Source organism: Ovis canadensis, chromosome 7 (genome assembly GCF_042477335.2).
Source record: "Ovis canadensis isolate MfBH-ARS-UI-01 breed Bighorn chromosome 7, ARS-UI_OviCan_v2, whole genome shotgun sequence".
NCBI lineage: Eukaryota > Metazoa > Chordata > Mammalia > Artiodactyla > Bovidae > Ovis > Ovis canadensis.
The window spans coordinates 13,702,501-13,722,008 of NC_091251.1; the positions used below are offsets into that span (position 1 = coordinate 13,702,501).

The 19,508-nt window shown below is 35.8% G+C and overlaps 1 protein-coding gene across 8 annotated transcripts in view; it reads right to left on the bottom strand.

Moving 5' to 3' along the window:
* The window catches only part of APC (APC regulator of WNT signaling pathway), a 133,214-nt gene that overhangs the window by 69,509 nt on the left and 44,197 nt on the right, over positions 1-19,508 (bottom strand). For 4 of the 8 annotated variants that reach the window (XM_069595250.1, XM_069595248.1, XM_069595246.1 and 1 more), the window contains exon 2: positions 7,344-7,496. The exons of the other annotated variants lie outside the window; for them this stretch is intronic. In XM_069595250.1, coding sequence (XP_069451351.1) covers positions 7,344-7,478 — 135 coding nt within the window. In that variant the 5' untranslated portion in view covers positions 7,479-7,496. The remainder of the gene's footprint in view (positions 1-7,343; positions 7,497-19,508) is intronic. 8 annotated transcript variants of the gene reach the window in all.

The following is a 19,508-nucleotide window of genomic DNA, read 5'->3' on the forward strand; positions in this document are numbered from 1 at the left end:
AATTTTTGTCGGAGAACATTGAAAACTTTCACTTCCTACTAGTTTTTCTGTATGTTCCTTAACAATAATTTATACATATTTTTACATTCTACATATTCTGAGGCATCCCATTCTAGTTCATAGCGAAATCTCTGCTGGCCAAGTAGGATTTCAAATGCAGAACAAGGTATTTGAACAGTTACAATCCTACAGCTATGGGCAGTGTTCCTCTACGTAAAAAAGGATCCATAAATAGACTGAAAAGGAAACCTGTCAATTAGAGTAAATATAGTAAAGACTATGACAGTGGCTTACCTTGACAGTCACATTAGAAGCATTAAGAATTCCTATGTTAACAATAAGAAATAGCCTGTGACCTTAATGATCTGACCTTCAAACAAAGACCATGTTGGAAGTTAAAAGGCTTAGATAAGTAGATGTGGGAACGTGGAGGTGACTGTTATTTACAGTCAGAAATTATGTCAGTGTATCACAACTGCGAGATAGGAAATAAATTTGCACAAGGATGTCTTTCTTGAATGAATGTAGATTACTATAAACATCAGGACACGATTCTCTTCCATAAAGTTTGAGAATTTCCACTGGAGGCTACCTGCAGTTTTCAGGATCCTGAGTCTCCTTCCATCCACTGCTGCTTGCAAAATGATCTTTTAATCTTATTTCTTATTATCCCTAGTCTTCCAATTCAACAATTACCTTTCTCAAGGAACTATCAATGATATGTCTCTAATCCTAACCTCACAACTTCAGACTCATTTTCCCAGCATGACTGACAGATGCCTTACACTCAGTGTGTCTGGATGATATGCACTGTATCTGTGAACGTCCAAGCTATCACCCTGTGCCATTAAATCCTGTTCCTTGCCTTATATCTGTTCAGTTAAACAGCAGTAGCCTTCTTTTCCCTTTAGGCTCAAATCTTCAGCCTCGCCTCTTTCATCTCCCTCATCAGTTATCAATTCTGTATTCTAGGCCTAATATCTCTTATCAGCCATCTCTTTTCTATTCTTATGTCATTATCCTGGCTGTTGACCCCACCAAAACTACTAAAATAATCTCTTAAACGGTCCTACCTTGCACAGAACTAACAGATTAATAAGACTCTTAAAGCACAGCTCTTTGATCAGGTCTGTCTTTATACACAATCCATCTCTAGAGTCTATCATCAGGTGTTAACAGTGAGTATTCTGTACAAGTTGGGATTTCAAGCAATTTTTGTTTTTGGTTTTCTCATTTTAAAACAACAGATATTACCAAAACAAATACTGTTTTCAGAAAAAGTACAAGCATTTAAGAATTCAAAAGCAACAATTAGAAGAAATCCCTGGCATGTCATAGGACATATACTTCATTTTTGAAAATTAATAGCACATTACTGGTTTTTAAAAAACATATTAAAAACAATAAGGAAAAATTAAAATAACACCAACAACAGAAATGAAAAGGCCATGTAAATCTGCATGTTCAACAATTAAGGATTAAATAAATTTATGGCATTAGCCAAACAACAGAATATTATACAACTACGAAAATACTATCAAATACTTAACGACATGAAAAGATGGCTGTATTAAACTAAAAAGCTCGCTGCAAAATATGATCCCATTGAATGCATGCCTGCATAAAATGCACAGAGAGAAAAATATACACATTATCAAAGGTTCAGTTCAGTCGCTCAGCTGTGTCCGACTCTCTGCGACCCCATGAATTGCAACACACCAGGCCTCCCTGTCCATCACCTACCAACATTAAAAAAAATTTTTTTTAATGGGTGAGTTTGATCTCTTTTTTGTCTGTATTTCCTAAATTTTAAAAACAGTGAATATACATACCTTGTACGTTTTAAGTTTCTGTGCATACGGCTAGAAGTCTATTGGTAAAATAACCATAAAGTAAATAAAATTATTGAAATTTAAAGTCAAAAAAATTAAATTTCAAAGCAGCTATCTTGAAAAGCTCCTTATTCGAATGTGTTCTCTTAAATTATTCTTGTAAATTCTGAGTTATGAATCTCAAAAAAAATGCAGTTAATTTATAGATCCAGCTACTCTGTCTCACGATGACACCATCCAGCATGACTACATTACTACTTTCTTGTGAACAGATCCTGTCTATTTCATTATAAAAATTAAGCTCATTTCTTTTCTGTTTTACTGAGATAGAACATACATATGAAAAGCATACCAATCTTATTTTTCTTACATAATCCAAGTATCCATGTAATCGCCACCCAGGGAAGACACAGAACATTTCCAGTATCTCAGAAGGTTCCCTTTTGCCCCTTACCAACCAATGTTCATTCTCCAGAAGTAACCAGTACTCTGATTTTTGTTATCAGTTAGTTAGCATGCTTGTGAACTGCATATAGATGAAATCACACAGTATACAGTCTTTTGTGTCCTGTGTTTTGTGCTCACCAAAGTCTATGACACGCATCCGTGCTACTGTATGTATCAGTTATTTATACTGCGCAGTTGTCCACTGTAAGACTACATCTCCACCGATACATCACTTATCCTTCTGATGGGCGTTTGGGTTGTTGCCAGGTTGGAAGCTATTACGAAGAATGCTACCACGTACGTTCCTACACTTATCTCCAGATGGACACATGTACTCACTTCTCTCAAATATGTCTCTGGAGGTTTAAATGCTTAGTCACAGTGATTAAAAGAAACTGCTGAATGGTTTTTCAAAGTGTTTGTGCCATTTTATACTCCTACCAGCAAGGTTTAAGTTTGACTCTTCCTAATTATAGATTCCAATTCTCTGTCGAGATTTTCTGACTCTTTATCCATTTAATACATCAGTTTTTTCCAAAACATTTAAAATAATTATGTTGAAATCCTTGACTCTTGCTTACAGTATGTGGATCATCTTGGGATTTGCTTCTATTACCTGTTTACTCTGTTGGTTGTCAGTCATTTTCCTATTTCTTCGTATTTCTTGTGCTTTTAACTGTATGCCAGTCATTATGTATACAAGAACAAAGGAAGACTGTGGTTAGAGTGTCCCTTACAGAGTCTGCCCTTTCCACCACTGGGGTCTGATTTCCCTCAACCAATAACTGAAAATGGGTTGCAGATGCAGCTTAAGTGAAATTCATATGGGATTTCCTAATAGCTCAGCTGGTAAAGAATTTGCCTGCAATGCGGGAGACCTGGGTTTGATCCCTGGGTTGGGAAGATCCTCTGGAGAAGGGAAAGGCTACCCACTCCAGGATTCTGGCCTGGAGAATTCCGTGGACTGTGTAGTCCATGGGGACGCAAAGGGTTGGACACGACTGGGTGACTTTGCCTTTCACATCTGATTTGGTTTGCTGAGTTCTCTGAATGTATCTCTTCTCTTAAATTCAGACTGAGGAGACCTACTGTGTGAAAGCGTTCCTTTAGCAGGACATTCCTCCTAATATTCCGCTTCCTAGTCCACCCCAGCATCTTCCCCTCAACAAGACTCAGCTAATGTCCCATGTATTTGGAGAAAACGTGAGAAACTAGTCATACACTTGGAGCTCTTCTAAACGTCAATACTTCACATATGCCTGCCTGTTTGTCCAGTTTCCTTCCTCCAGTGGAGTCTTGATGCCTGTGCCAATGATTAATTATCAGTCTGTCCCCAGAATCAGCAAATACCCCGGGAATAAAATTACTGGTGATCTCAGCTCATCTAGAAAGGGCTCTTTCCTCTTAGGAATTTTAGTTGATACAGTCCTTGGTGATTTCACAGTTCTCCAATGTCTTTAAAAGAATGGCTTTTGTTTTTATCCAGTGTTTTCTTTTTTTTGTTTTATCAGTGTTGCCGCTGTAGGGCTGATTAATTGCTTGGGGCTGCATACTGAAAACAGCCTAAAAAGAAGTCCTTAATTTCAAAAAGGTTTTTAAAAGAAAATGCTACACAACTACAAAGCAATTCCAAACAAAATATTTCAAAAGAATGTTTTGGGAAATGACACTTTTTAAAATAAATATGTAATTTTAAAGGAGAAAATACTCATTTGTATTTATTAATTCTGGAAGTCTGGTTTTTAAAAATCATATACTCAAACATTATTTTAAAAACATGTTAAGATTTTAAAACCATGAGAGAATTAATTAGTACAGACAAATTACTGTGGTCATATAAGTGAACAGAAAATACCACTGAGTAACTGTGTCATTTCCAGGGCGTTTCAACTTGACCCACTTCTGTTTTTCTCACTATGTCATAGTTACTGATATTTTTTATTACTAGATAAAAGTATACTTGGTAATAAATCTTCAAAATAAATTATGAACTATGCCAATTTGAATTTTTACTTCTCATTTCTTTTTCTTACACTCTGAAAATAAGATACTTTCCATGTACATGGTTTTACAGTTAAAAAACAATTTATAAATACTTCATTTTACTAAAATGCAAGAGATATAAACAGTTGGTTACAATGTTACCTGGATATATTTTTCTACACCATGCCATCTTTCAATTTAAATGCTTCATACCTCACCATATTTTTGAGAAGGAAATGTCAACCAATCCAATACTCCTGCCTGGAGAATTCCATGGACAGAGGAGCGGGACAGGCTGCAGTCCAAGGAATTGCAGAGGCAGACACGACTGTGCAACTAACTTAACTTTTCACCATATTTATCATGCTGTGATACTCAGTATTTTAAAGTAAATCACACTGACTTCCTGCCCTGGAGTAAAAAGTATAGAACATAATTTCCCTGAAGTTTAGCTATAATTGCTGCATTCTTATTCTAAATCCCACAAAATCTGCAGTTTAATTACAGAAGCATCAAGTATATACATAAACGTATATGTATGAGAATAATGTAATGAACTCCTATGTATCCTCACATTAGTTCAATAATTACCAATTCATGGGCTTCTTTTATCTATACTTATAACCACTTCCTCCATTCCCTCTCAACGCAAATTTATTTGAAAAACAAATCTCAGTCATCATACTGCTTTTTCTCTAAAAAAAATTCTACATGTATATTTAAAAAGGGATTCTTTCTAAACACAACCACAATGCCATCATTAGACCTAAAAAATAAACATTTTCTTAATATTCTCAAATACAGTCAATGCTCACATTTCCTTAACTACTGTACACATATTTCCCTGTCACACACACACAGAATATTTTTATACTATCAATGACATGTAATCAATAGCAAAGCACTATTCTCTTTTGCCACTAGATGGTACTACTGTATAAATTTCAGAAATCCCAAAATTAATCTAGTTGGAAGAGACACACCTTGCTGTCCACAGGATTACATACGAATGATCAGTAAACATAATACAAGATCATATGATGTATTACAAAGTCTAAAAAGTGATTTTTTTTGAGAAATAACCATTGTTTCAGATTAACTTTAATCCAAGGTAGTAAATTCCAATGTTTCCAAGTGTTTTTTCACACATCAATATTTTAAGACAAAATAAACAGAGCATGGTATTTCCTGTTAATACCATAAAGCCGCTGCTTCTTTTTTTTCAAAAAGCTTCTTGAAAGGAGAGATAGATAAATAATTTCAGTATGAGGGCATAACTGCTATGATACCATACACTAAATCCTGAAGAAATATGTGGATGGCTTTGCAAGGATGTCTGTAAAAACACTCACTGAGCAGTAATCAATTCATGGTTGAATTCAGACATACCTTAAATACTAATATTCATGATGTATATTATAGCCCATTGCTAAGAGGTCAACCTGGTATTTCATCGCAGAAATTTAAGGACCTGACTTATATTGTTACTCTGAGAGACATTCCACACTTCAGCATTCTCATCCATGGAGATGGGTCTAAAGGTATGTTAAAATGTTTCACTGAAATGAAGTTTCGATTTGCTCTAGTTAAAAAAAAGAAAAAACTTTAAAAGGGGACTCAGAATTCTGCACAAGAGACATTCAGACAGGTGTGCTAGGAAGAATTCTCTACAAAATATATTTCTGAAGCAGATAAACGATTAGTCCCGCTGGGAAGTTTAAATTTTGTATCTTTAAACTTTTAAAACCACATGTCATGTACAATAATTTTAGATACATTATGTTGATCAGTGTTAAAATACCAAACTACTCTTTTTTAACCTAGTAGATAATTGATTCAGCTGTTTTCATGGTTTGTGGTGAGAAAAAACTGTTTCTTTATAGCCTATAGAAAAAAATATTTCTTTATGAAGGACTTGAGATAAGTATCTTGGAGATCTGTCATTGTTACCGCCATAGAAATAGGCAACAGAGTAGAAAAGATTTATGGATAGAAGAGAAAGAAAGGGAGAAAGAGAGAAAAAGAAAGGAAGGTTCATATGAGTAAAAGGCTAAACTGCTATGATACTGAATAAAAGGGTAAAAGAGGAACAGCTCAATAGTTCAGTTAGTGCACAGAAGCCTGAAGAATAAGAGAGACCTCAAAATGCATGGAAAAAGAAATAGAAGAGAATAAAAAATGAATAGGGAGTAAGAGGAGTGAGCAGACAGGAAGAAGAGGGTCAGAAACCCAGATGGTAAAATAGCCAAGGCGCAGAAAAATCATGTAGCAAGAAGGATTTTTTTTTTTAAAGAGAAGTAGGTAACAGTTTGTTGATGACCTCCAGTTCTATTAAATTCAGTGAAAGGAAAATCTGCCTAACTGGAAATTAAAACAGTTAAAGTTTTAACTGCAATTATTTTGAAATAAGAACATATTTTCCCAGTGCACACTGAGTATTTTATAACTTTTCATGGAGGTTATCACAGCTTTTCAATGCTACGTAGCAAACCAATTTCAGGGCTGGAAGGTGTCGAGGACATCATCTGTTAGTGCAACGACTACTTTTCAAATAAAGCAATTTAATTCTGGAAGGGCACCCTACGCCTGTAGCTCAGTTTATGGCAAAACCAGAAACAGAGTCAGGTACTAATCTTCACTTCAGGACTCTTCTCGTTAGGTCACCCCAAATTTCTTGATGGTCTGTCACTGCAGCGCTTCAGTGATGACAGGATCTGAGGGGGTGGGGCTGTGACTACAATCTGTTTTAATTACAGTTGCGAGGCTAGAGTCACACAGGACCCCCAGCCTCACTATAGTGATGGTGAAGCTGGTCTCTCATTTTTAAGCTTAAAAATAACTAAGGACTAACTACTTAGTCACTGTGGTTTTATAATCATTTTCTTTATATGATTTGCTGGATGAATTAAAAACATTTGGACTCAAAATATCAATGTTAACTTTTGCCAGAAAGAGTTTACAAATTACTGCTTAACTTAAAAAATACACTTCTAAGTAAGTGAAGTGTCTAACCCCAAGTTTACAGGCAGAAACATGGAATAAAAACGGATACACTACAATTTAAAGTCACAGTCTTGATACCTTCATATTAGATGCCTCAGTTTCCAGTTTTGTAAGATGATTGGAATTATCTTCTAGCTCTTGTCGAAGATTTGAGTTCTCCATCTTCAGGGCCTCAACTTGCTTTAACAACTGATCATATGAAGCTGCAGCCATCCTTGGCTACCCCTGGACCTATAAGGTTAAAAAGGATTTTGAAATTCACTACTGAAAAATAGAGTGGCTGCTTGTTACAAAGAAAGGGATAAAGAAACAAAACCTCGGAGACATTTAATAAGAGCTGTGTTAACGTAGCAGTTTCAGTCTCAAAACAACACTGTGCGGGTGGCAGCATCTTTCTGAGAAGATGAAATACCGGGGTTTTAATTAAAGACAAGTAAGATTTAAAACAGAAGAGAACTTCAGTAGTGTCTGAAAAACACCTGCCTTTTTACAGATGGGTAAGATTTCTATCAGGTTAGAATTTTTTCGAGGTTTCAGAGATATTTTAAATGGTCTTACAGATAAGACTTAGGAAATGCAGTTATTGATAAGAAATATATTTATATTGGTCATATTAATTTATTTCTGGATTTTGTCTAACAGTCACACAATTTTATAGCCCAAATGGATTAATGAGATTAAGCACTGCAGTCTACCACTTTTCATTTGATAAAAGGCTAGTCTTAAACATTATCCATGGGGAAATATGAAGTTCCAAGAAGGCCTCATTAAAAAGGCGGTCATTTAACAAAACAGACACAAGGGAGAGGATTGGATTGAGACTTCAAATCTTTTGGAAAGAAAGATGATAATAATTGCTAACATAAAATTCTATTACATTTATCCAAAAGGATGAATATAATAGGCCATGTATCACGGGACCCACTGTGCTCACATTGAGGCTGAAAGACACTTGAAGAAAACGGATGATTTTAGGAGTAGAGACTGTCAAAGAGAAGTGAAGCAGAGCCTGGCTATTAATTACATTACCATGAAAGAAGACGGGAGAAAAGAAAGATATAGAGGATAGTCAGGTAATAAGAGGTCCTTGGCCTGAAGAATTAGAGAATGCTAGAAGTTACGTTCAGACTAACAAAGTTCCAAAGACCCAGATCCTCTTTGTAGTTTAATTTCTATGGAATAAATAAAATTCCACCTATCTCTAAGAGTCAAAAAGTATAACAAAGTTTGTACTCAAGCAATACTTAATAGATCTGGACATTAAAAAAATGTTTCTGCAGTAAAAATCCACTATATGAAATAAGGCAGACAAATTACAACACTGGCTAGTCATGACAATATTGTGGTTCAGCAACTGGAAGGGATTCCCTAACAAGGGAAATCAAGTGACATAGGTCTCGTCTGTTCTCCAACAGCTAGGGATAAATCTGACGATAAATCTGGTGCAACCCACTGTCAACTGAGGAGGAAACAGAGCCCTGGGTGGTGGAGATCACCCTCAAAAATCTCCACGACTAAAAAGAAGGAGCACTGGACTTGTATTTGGAGATATGGGTCTTAATTTCAGTCCTGGTCATGCCTTTACCTTTGTCCCTGAATTTTAATTTATTTCACCATTTGTAAAATGGACCTTCACTACCTTTTTAATATACTTTACAGGGATATTATTAGAATTGAGAAACAAAAGAATGGCCTAAAAATAAAAGTCCTGTGTAAGTTATATCACGAAAATACACTTGAAACGTAACTTTCTTAGTAAGACCTAATGTTAATCTGCTGTTATAAGCCTCCGTCCTCTGACCAATGGACAAGAGGTGAACTCTTTTGAAAAAGGACTGAGAAGGTATATCAGAAACAAAGGAGAAATTCACAAGTGGGATCACTTATCTGTTTTGTGTACACGCATGCTCAGCTGTGTCTGACTCTTTGCAACTCCATGGACAGCAGCCAACAGGCTCCTCTGTCCATGGGATGATCCAGGCAAACCACTGGTGTGGGTTGTCATTTCCTCCTCCAGGGTATCTTCCTGACCCGGGGACTGAACCCCAGTCTCCTGCGTCTCCTGCATCGGCAAGCCGTTTCTCTACTACTGAGCCACCTGGGACGCCCTATCTATTTTCTACCGTACCACTAATAAGCATCTCTACAAAGAGGGAGCACATTAAACATCACCTGACAAAGGCGGGAATCTGAGCATTTAGTAACGTACGCCCTAAAATTCCTCATTCCAAATAAAAGCCTAACAGGCAATTTTCCGCTAAAACAGTATAAATAAGAGAAAAAGTAATAATACAGGGACAGAGAAAATTACTGGAATTATGTTAAGATACAGAGGTTATAACCATACACAATTACAAAAAAAGCCAGATGGCCAAACTGAGCAAAAGACTACTAAAAGTGCTCTTTACTGGAACAAAAAAGAATTCAGCCCTTTAGGTGGACAATTAAAACATCCCATCATTTTTTTTCCTCTCCCTCCAGAATCAAAACACTTAAGTCATTTCTGCTTTAGAAAGCAGGATGTTTTCATATAATTTTATGAGAAAAATAAGATGTTTGGAGGTAATACTTTGCTTTGTGTCCTTTTAATATGTTGCAGCCATACCTAGTTCAAAATTGCTTAATGCGAAATTTTTAAAAAATCATAAATTTCTTTTAGAAAGCCTTTTAAACAATCACAAGAATTTCATACCAAATACATCGTAAATGCAAATTACCCAGCATCATTAAAAAAAAAAAACCTCAAAATTTACCTGATGAAATGGGAAAAATCTCTGAATCTTTCACATTACTGAGAATATACAAAGATCTAAAATAGGCTTTTCAGTAAGTGAAAGGGTTAGTTGCTCAGTCCTGTCCAACTCTTTGGATTGTAGCATGCCAGGCTCCTCTGTCGATGGAATTCTCCAGGCAAGGATACTGGAGAAGGGAGTCATTCCCATTTTCAGGAGATATTCCTGATCCAGGGATCAAACTCAGGTCTCCTGCATTGCAGGTGGATTCTGCCTGAGTCACCAGGGAGTCAGGGTGTGCACTAAAGAGATTCTCATCCCTTAAAAGTAAGGTAGGGGAGAAGAAAGCAAAAGGACTGTTATTTAGACCTTTATCCACATGTTCACTAGAACCAAATTCACAAGGATCCTAAGAAATCAATGCAAGGAGGCAGAAAAGTTTAGGTAGGTAAGGGATACTCAACTAAAATTAAATCTGAAAGATTCTTTATTATAAATTAAGAAGTTTGGGATTTAAAAGAAATTAAACTGCTTTTATTCTGGTTTAATGAATTTTTAAAAAGATGTAGCTGTCAGTCCTGTTAGATGGTAATGAAAAAAGAAGAAAATATCAATATAAAAAGAAACCAAAAGAATCATAAAAGACTACTTTGCTCGTCTATGTAAACAAACTTGAAAACTAAATGAAACAGATAATTTACTAGAAAGTGTAATTTATCAAAACTAACCAAAAGAGAAGGGAAATCTAAAATTTACAACAAAAATCATTGTTGTAAAATTGATATCACTCAACACATTAATAGAGCTACACAAAAGAAAAATATTATCATGCCAAAGGCGATGAAAAAACGCTTTAAAAATTCAATGCCCATTCTTGTTGAAAATACTGGATATAAAAGCACACTTTTTTAACACAATATATTTCAGCCCCAGATAAGCCAGCACCACCCAATGAGGAAATACTAGATACACTGTATTACTAAAGTCAGGGAAAGCCCCATTTTTACCAGTCTTACTCATTTTATCTGTCAACACAGAGAATGAAATGAGAAAGGAATACTACTGGCAGGGGTACAATTAAATAACCAGAATATCCAAAAGAATCAACTAAATATTACTACAAGATAATCTGGTAATTTAGTGACGTATGAAACATATAGAAATCTTTCCTTCACATGTATAAAGACAAACCAGATAAAAGATAAAATGGAAGAAAACATCTTACCTATAATTTAAAAAAACTGGCATAAACTGAATAAAGAGTTCAAAACATGTATGAGGAGAACTATGGAACACTTCTGAGAGACACAAAGGTAGATTTCAACAAATGCAAAGACATACCTTGTTTGTGTACTAAAGATTCAGTATCATCATGATGTTATTTCTCCCTGAGTTAGTTTTACATGGTCCCAATATAAATACTATATAAATTTTTTTAAATTTTGTTTTCTACAGCTAGACAACTGAAAGAAAAAGCAAAAAAGGGAAAATATGAAGGGAAGAGCAAGAGTATACCTACGTTCTATTAAATTAGTGCTGCAAACCCATTATAAGTAAAACAGTATGAAGTTTACTGTATCAGTAAGCTAATTTCTTAGTTCTTGTCATTATACTATGGATATATAAGATGTTAACATTAGGAGAAACTAACTGAAGGGTACATAGGAACTCTTATTTTTCTAACTCTTTTATAAGTACAAAGTTATTTAAAAAAAGGCTTTAAAAAGCTATGATACTGGCAGATGAATAGATCAACCAAGGGAACATGTTTTTTTTTTAATTTCAGAAGTATATGCAACTTAGTCATAATAAAGGTAGCATCTCAAAAGCATGTCAGAAGATGGACTTAAAAAAAAAAGAAGATGGACTTTAAATACATGGCAAGGGCAACAGGACAGCCATGAGCAAACACAAAGCGGCATCAATTTCTTATACTACACATTAGGGTGAATTACAAAAGAAACAGGGATTTAAATGCTTAAGAACATTATATGGCATTTAAATTGTAGAAAAGGGTTGTGCTTTTAATTAAAAATACTTAAATGGAATATACCTTCTTTCAAGGAGGCTGTTATAGAGCAACGAACATTTTAATTTTGACTTATTTGTGAAAGGGTAAGGCACATGGAAGGCCTGTTGGACCTCTGAAATGATTATGTCTGTTACTAGAATAGGGGTAATAAATCAAGTTCTTACGTTATGTCAAACAAATGGGAAAGGTTTTTACTGGGTATAAAAGTATAACTACTTTTAATTAAACAGGATACATCCATGCAGTGGGATATTACGCTGGCATTTAAAAAATGAGGTTGATGTAAAAACAAAAAAAAGAAGAGAGAAAACAGAGTATGGATCACTATGTCTCATACTGTTCATCCTGTTTTAATAAAAAATAAAAGGGTTGTAAAAAGACAAAGGCAGAGGAACCAGAGATCAAATTGCCAACATCCGCTGGATCGTCAAAAAAGCAAGAGAGTTCCAGAAAAACATCTATTTCTGCTTTATAGACTAGGCTAAAGCCTTTGACTGTGTGGATCACAGTAAACTGTGGAAAATTCTGAAAGAGATGGGAATAGACCACCTGACCTGCCTCTTGAGAAATCTGTATGCAGGTCAGGAAGCAACAGTTAGAACTGGACATGGAACAACAGACTGGTTCCAAATAAGGAAAAGGAGTACTTCAAGGCTGTATACTGTCACCCTGCTTATTTAACTTATATGCAGAGTACATCATGAGAAACGCTGGGCTGGAAGAAGCACAAGCTGGAATCAAGATTGCCGGGAGAAATATCAATAACCTGAGATATGCAGATGACACCACCCTTATGGCAGAAAGTGAAGAGGAACTAAAAAGCCTCTTGATGAAAGTGAAAGTGGAGAGTGAAAAAGCTGGCTTAAAGCTCAACATTCAGAAAACGAAGATCATGGCATCTGGTCCCATCACTTCATGGCAAATAGATGGAGAAACAGTGGAAACAATGTCAGACTTTATTTTTGGGGGCTCCAAAATCACTGCAGATGGTGACTGAAGCCATGAAATTAAAAGACACTTACTCTTTGGAAGAAAAGTTATGAGCAACCTAGATCGCATATTCAAAAGCAGAGACGTTACTTTGCCAACAAAGGTCTATCTAGTCAAGGCTATGGTTTTTCCAGTGGTCACGTATGGATGTGAGAGCTGGACTGTGAAGGAGGCTGAGCACTGAAGAATTGATGCTTTTGAACTGTGGTGTTGGAGAAGACTCTTGAGAGTCCCTTGGACTGTAAGGAGATCCAACCAGTCCATTCTAAAGGAGATCAGTCCTGGGTGTTCACTGGAAGGACTGATGATAAAGCTGAAACTCTAATACTTTGGCCACCTCATGCGAGAGTTGACTCATTGGAAAAGACTCTGATGCTGGGAGGGATTGGAGGCAGGAGGAGAAGGGGACAACAGGATGAGATGGCTGGATGTCATCACCGACTCGATGGACGTGAGTCTGAGTGAACTCCGGGAGTTGGTGATGGACAGGGAGGCCTGGTGTGCTGCAATTCATGGGGTCGCAAAGAATTGGACACGACTGAACGACTGAACTGAACTGAAAAAGATAAAAATGTCATTGAAAGGATACACAAAAGTACACTGACTGCCTCTGGAAGTCTCAGCTCTGCTGAGAAGATGCCTTCCTTTTCATTGTATACCTTTTTGTAAAGAGCAAAAGGTTGGTTTTTTGAAAAGATTGAATGTTAGAGACAGACAAGATGCCAAACATATAAAGTGAACAACATTCAAAGGTGGGGGGAATTGACTCAAGAAGAAATAGTTCTACAACTACTGAAAGCTGGAGGAGTTAAATGTTTCCCCTTTCTTCTGTCCAACACCAAAAAATACCAGATTCAAATGGTTTTATAAACACCTTCTACCAAACATTAGAGAAACGTATCATTCCAACCTTATGCAAACTTTTCCAAGAATAAAAATCAAGGAAATACTCCCCAACCCATTCTATGAGGCTAATATAGTTACGATATAAAAGTCAAAGGTACTGTGAAAAAGATAATCATAGGCTAATATCACTTATGAATACTGACACAAATATCCTAAACAAAGTGTCAGGAAATAAAACACAAAAGTATAAAGAAACTATAGCAGAATCAAGCTGAGTTTACTCAGCTTGCAAAGATGGTTTAGCACTGGATGATCTGTGTGTGTCATTCACTTCATTAAAACATTAAAGAAGAAAAACCATACGATCACCTCAATAGAGAACAAACATTTGGAAAACGTCATTATCTACTCAAGATAAAAACTCAGTGAACTGGAAACAGAAGTTGCCAACAACATTAAATGTCATTCTTAATACTGAAATACTATAGGCATTCTTTTTAAAATCAAAAGCAAAGCATGATAAGGATTCTCTACTGTTACATCATAATCCTGGAAGTTCTAATTAGGACTGGAACTTTTTTAAAAGGAAATAATTGAAAATGAAATAAAACAAAAATCTCAAGAAATATGAAACTTTAACAAGTCAGATTTTAAAAAGTAATTCTGCACCTCACCTATTTTTAATTCTTTTCTCTTTATTTAACAACCAATAGAGGTATTTACTCTCCATTCAACTTCTCTTCCTCTCTTCCACTAAAGTCAGGTAGATCAGTCTCCTATCTGCTCTGTTCTTTCCCCACCCCTTCCTGTCCTTTACATTCTGTAATCGGCTACATTCATTGGCTGGACTCTGTTAAAGTCCACTCCAAGTGAGGGCACCAAAATTACCTGGAACAGAGGTTGGATAATTTTCTGCAAGGGCTGGATAATAAGTCTTTGTAAACGATATGATTTCTGTCGCAACTTCTTGACTTTGTTGCTGTAGCACAAAAGCAGCCACAAACAATACATAAATAAATGCACATGACTGTGTTCCAGTAACACGATTTTCAAAAACAGCAGCAATTTGCTAACCCCTGGCCCAGAGCATGAATTCACAATTCTGGTTTCCAAGCCCCTTAAGATAGCCGACATAATTTCAAAGGCTATTGAGAAATTTCAAAACTAGTGCTTTACTATTCATTTATTGGCTGCACCATGCAGCCTGCAGAATCTTAATTCTCAAACCAGGGACTGAACACGGGCCCACGGCAGTGAGAGCACCAAGTGCTAGTCACGGGACTAGTAGAGAATTCCCTAGTATTTTTTTCTTAAATAAGAAGTGGCCGGAAATGAGACCTAGGAAGTCTTAAGGACTTCATGTTTCAGTAATCATTTTTAATTTCCATGATTTCTTCCTCTTCCAGAAATTTGTTAGAACCTTGATCTGGCTCCCTTTCATTCTGTGACACTGTCAGAACACATTGTTTTCACTGTTTTTTTGTAAGTATCACTTCACAATGAGGTCTTAAGAGAAAGAAGTGATAAACACAAGTGATTTTTAACTCACTAGCTTCTATCAGAAATTACTTTTTACATCAAGATTTTTAATTCATTTAGAATTTTTATTTTATACTATGAGTGGTTTAACTGAATTGACTCTCATACAAATAACCAACTGCAGACTGATTAATTAAAACATTTCTTTTTCACTGAACTATGTTAAATTCTCATATATACATAGACCTGTAACTGTATTACATTTATATTAATTTGAAATAGATTAAAAATCTTACCTAGTAAGGAACAATTCGATCAAATTTTCTATTCCCCCCCGCCCCCCAAGAAAAGGCCCTGTGCATTTTGTATCAAATTGATTTCCGGCTTTTTTGTTATTTGATTTCCCATGAGTTAAACACCAAATATTGCTAGTACTAGTATTACTTTATATAATACATACCCCTTATGAAACCATCTTATCCAATTATCCTATGAATTCTAACAGTCTTTTCCTATAGATTTTCTGGGTATGTAATCATATAATCTATAAGTAGTGATAATTTTGTCTTTTCTTTCCTAATAATTAGACCTCATTTCTATGTTAGCTTGAATCAACTTCAAAATAATATTTTAACAACAGTGATCTTATTCCTGATTTTAATAGGAATGATTTTATAATTCACCATTTAAAAACCTTACTCTTAGATTTCAGTAAATACTTTTAACATTCAGGTATCTTCCTTTTATTTAAAAATTTTTTTAGGAGTGGCTTCTAAATGACTTTATAGCATGTTTTGATAACGCATCAGTTCAGTCGCTCATATGTGTCTGACTCTTTGTGACCCGATGGACTGCAGCATGCCAGGCTTCCCTGTCCATTACCAACTCCCAGAGCTTACTCAAACTCACATCCATTGAATCGGTGATGATATCCAATCGTCTCATCCTCTGTCTATCCCCTTCTCCTCCTGCCTTCAATCTTTCCCAGAATTGGGGTCTTTTCCAAGTAGTCAGGTCTTCATATCAGGCGGCCAAGTATTGGAGCTTCAGCATCAGTCCTTCCGATGAATATTCAGGACCGATTTCCTTTAGGATATCTCCTTGCATCCTTGGATCTCCTTGCAGTCCAAGGGATTCTCAAGTCTTCTCCAACACCACAGTTCAAAAGCATCAATTCTCTGGTGCTCAGCTTTCTTTATAGTCCAACTCTCACATCCATACATGACTCCTGGAAAAACCATAGTTTTGACTAGACGGACCTTTGTTGGCAAAGTAATGTCTCTGCTTTTTAATATGCTGCCTAGGTTGGTCATAGCTTTTCTTCCAAGGAGCAAGCGTCATAATTTCATGGCAGCAGTCACCATTTGCAGTGATTTTGGAGCCCAAGAAAATAGAGTCTCTCACTCTTTCCATCGTTTCCCCATCTATTTGCCATGAAGGGATGGGGCTGGATGCCATAATCTTAGTTTTCTGAATGTTGAGCTTTAAGCCAACTTTTTCACTCTCCTCTTTCACTTTCATCAAGAGGCTCTTCAGCTTCTCTTCACTTTCTGCCATGAGGGTGGTGTCATCCGCATATATAAGGTTATTGATATTTCTCCTGGCAATCTTGATTCCAGCTTGGCATTTCGCATGATGTACTCTGCATATAAGTTAAATAAGCAGGGTGACAATATACAGCCTTGACGTACTCCTTTCCCTATTTGGAACCAGTCTGTTGTTCCATGTCCGGTTCTAACTGTGACTTCTTGACCTGCATACAGGTTTCTCAGGAGGCTGGTAAGGCGGTCTGGTATTCTCATCTCTTGAAGAATTTTCCAGTTTTTTGTGATTCACACAGTCAAAGGCTTTGGCATAGTCAATAAAACAGAAGTAGACGTTTTTCTGGAACTCTTCTAGCTTTTTCGATGAGCCAGCGGATGTTGGCAATTTGATCTCTGGTTCCTCTGCCTTTTCTAAATCTAGCCTGAACATCAGAAGTTCTTGGTTCACATACTGTTGAAGCCTGGCTTGGAGAATTTTGAGCATTACTTGGCTGGTGTGTGAGATGAGTGCAAATGTATGGTAGTCTGAACATTCTTTGGCATTGCCTTTCTTTGGGATTGGAATGCGAACTGGCCTTTTCCAGTCCTGTGGCCACTGCTGAGTTTTCCAAATTCGCTGGCACATTGAGTGCAGCACTTTCACAGCATCATCTTTTAGGATTTGAAATAGCTCAATAGAATTCCATCACCTCCACTAGCTTTGTTCACAGTCATGCTTCCAAAGGCCCATTTGACTTCGGATTCCAGGACGTCTGGCTCTAGATGAGTAATCACACCATTGTGGTTATCTGGGTAATGAAGATCTTTTTTCTACAGTTCTTCTGTGTATTCTTGCCATCTTTCCTTAGTATCTTCTGCTTCTGTTAGTTCCATACTGTTTCTGTCCTTTATCGAGCCCATCTTTGCATGAAATGTTCCCTTGGTATCTCTAATTTTCTTGAAGAGATCTCCAGTCTTTCCCATTCTATTGCTTTCCTCTATTTATGATAAAATATAACCATACAGTTTTTCTTTTAATTTGCTGATGCTGTCAGTTACCATACTTTCTCATTTTGATCCATCCTCCACTCCTGCCATAAACCCTACCTGTTCATATTTTATTAATTTTACTACTTTGTTCATTGCTCAGTATCTCCTGTGAAATTTTTATGAAAGAAATCACAATATGACTGAAATTTTTATAGTATTTCAAATTACAGATTTAAATTAACTTTACGCTAATTTTATATGGTCTAGAATAGTTTGAAAAACAACTTATCTAGTCTTGGAAAGTCAGCTAGAATTCAGATCACAAGGTGCTTGTTTAGGTGAAAGATTTTTGAATATTTTAAATTTTCTTCTGTTGTTAAGCCTTTTCATTCTTTCTTCATCTTTCTGTATCAATTTGATTCATTAACGGTTCACTCATAAATTATCCAATTCCTTTAGCTTTTCAAGTATAAGCAAAGCGCCATATATAGTCTGTTTAAAATCTGTCTCCTTTTCCATTTATGCTCTTTTTGTCTTTTGTTCCTTTAGCCTGGCTTTACAGGGTTTCTCCTATTTCACTCATCTTTAACTCCTCCCAGAATCCACTTTTAGTGTTATACATCCTTTCCACTATTTTATATTCTATTTTATTTATTTCTGAAATTACCTTTACTAATTATATCCTCTTATTTTCCACTGCTGTATTTTGTTCTTGTTATTTAAATTGAGCAGTAATTCATTTACTGCCTTTATTACCATGTTATCAGTTTCTTCTTTAATAATAATAATTTAAGGTATAATACTAAGTTTCTTCTCAGTATAGCTTTAGCCATATTTCACAGGTTTTAGCATGAAGTATTTTCCTCTTAATTTCTTGATAATTTATAATTTCAATATTGACTTCTTCTTTGACTCAGGTGTACTTAAGACTTTTCTCAATTATTAGCTATATAAAATGACTTGTGAGTCATCTTTTTCTTGCCACTGATTTATTGTTTGTTAGACTGACTGGAGACTGCTGCCTACAAATGCTATTATTTTGAATTTTTAAAAGTTTGCCTTGTAATCAAGAACATGACTAATTTTCATAAATATCTGACTGAAATTTTAAAAAAGGAAAAAGTGTACAAAGTTGTAAAACAGGTATATAATATGCTAACACCTGTAGCATATTATTCAAATCATCTGTGTATCTGCTAATCTTTCTACTTGATGAAATGTAGAAAGTCTACCATTTATTGCATATTTACAATAAGTCATATAAGTGCCATGTACATATCTGTGTGTGTGTGTGTGTGTGTGTGTGTGTATGTAGTTTAATCCTCACCAACTGTGACGTAGATATCCCTTGCTATTCTAGAGTTAAAGAAGATGGGACTTCAAATGGCAAGTAACTTTCCTAAAAACGCAGCTCAAATGTCTGAGCCACAATTTAAAGTCATATTTGCTCTCAATGCTCAAGCTCCTAGGACCATGCCCCTACCTCTACGTAGCTTTCACGATCTAGTGTACTTAATACCAGTTTTCGTTTCAAACTTATTTTCTATTAAGTTCCAAGATAACCCTTCTCTTTACCTAATTCCCTCTTCACTCTTCCATACAAACTATTTTGTACTTCTGCTCAGAATTCATCTCTTTTTGAATGCCCCAT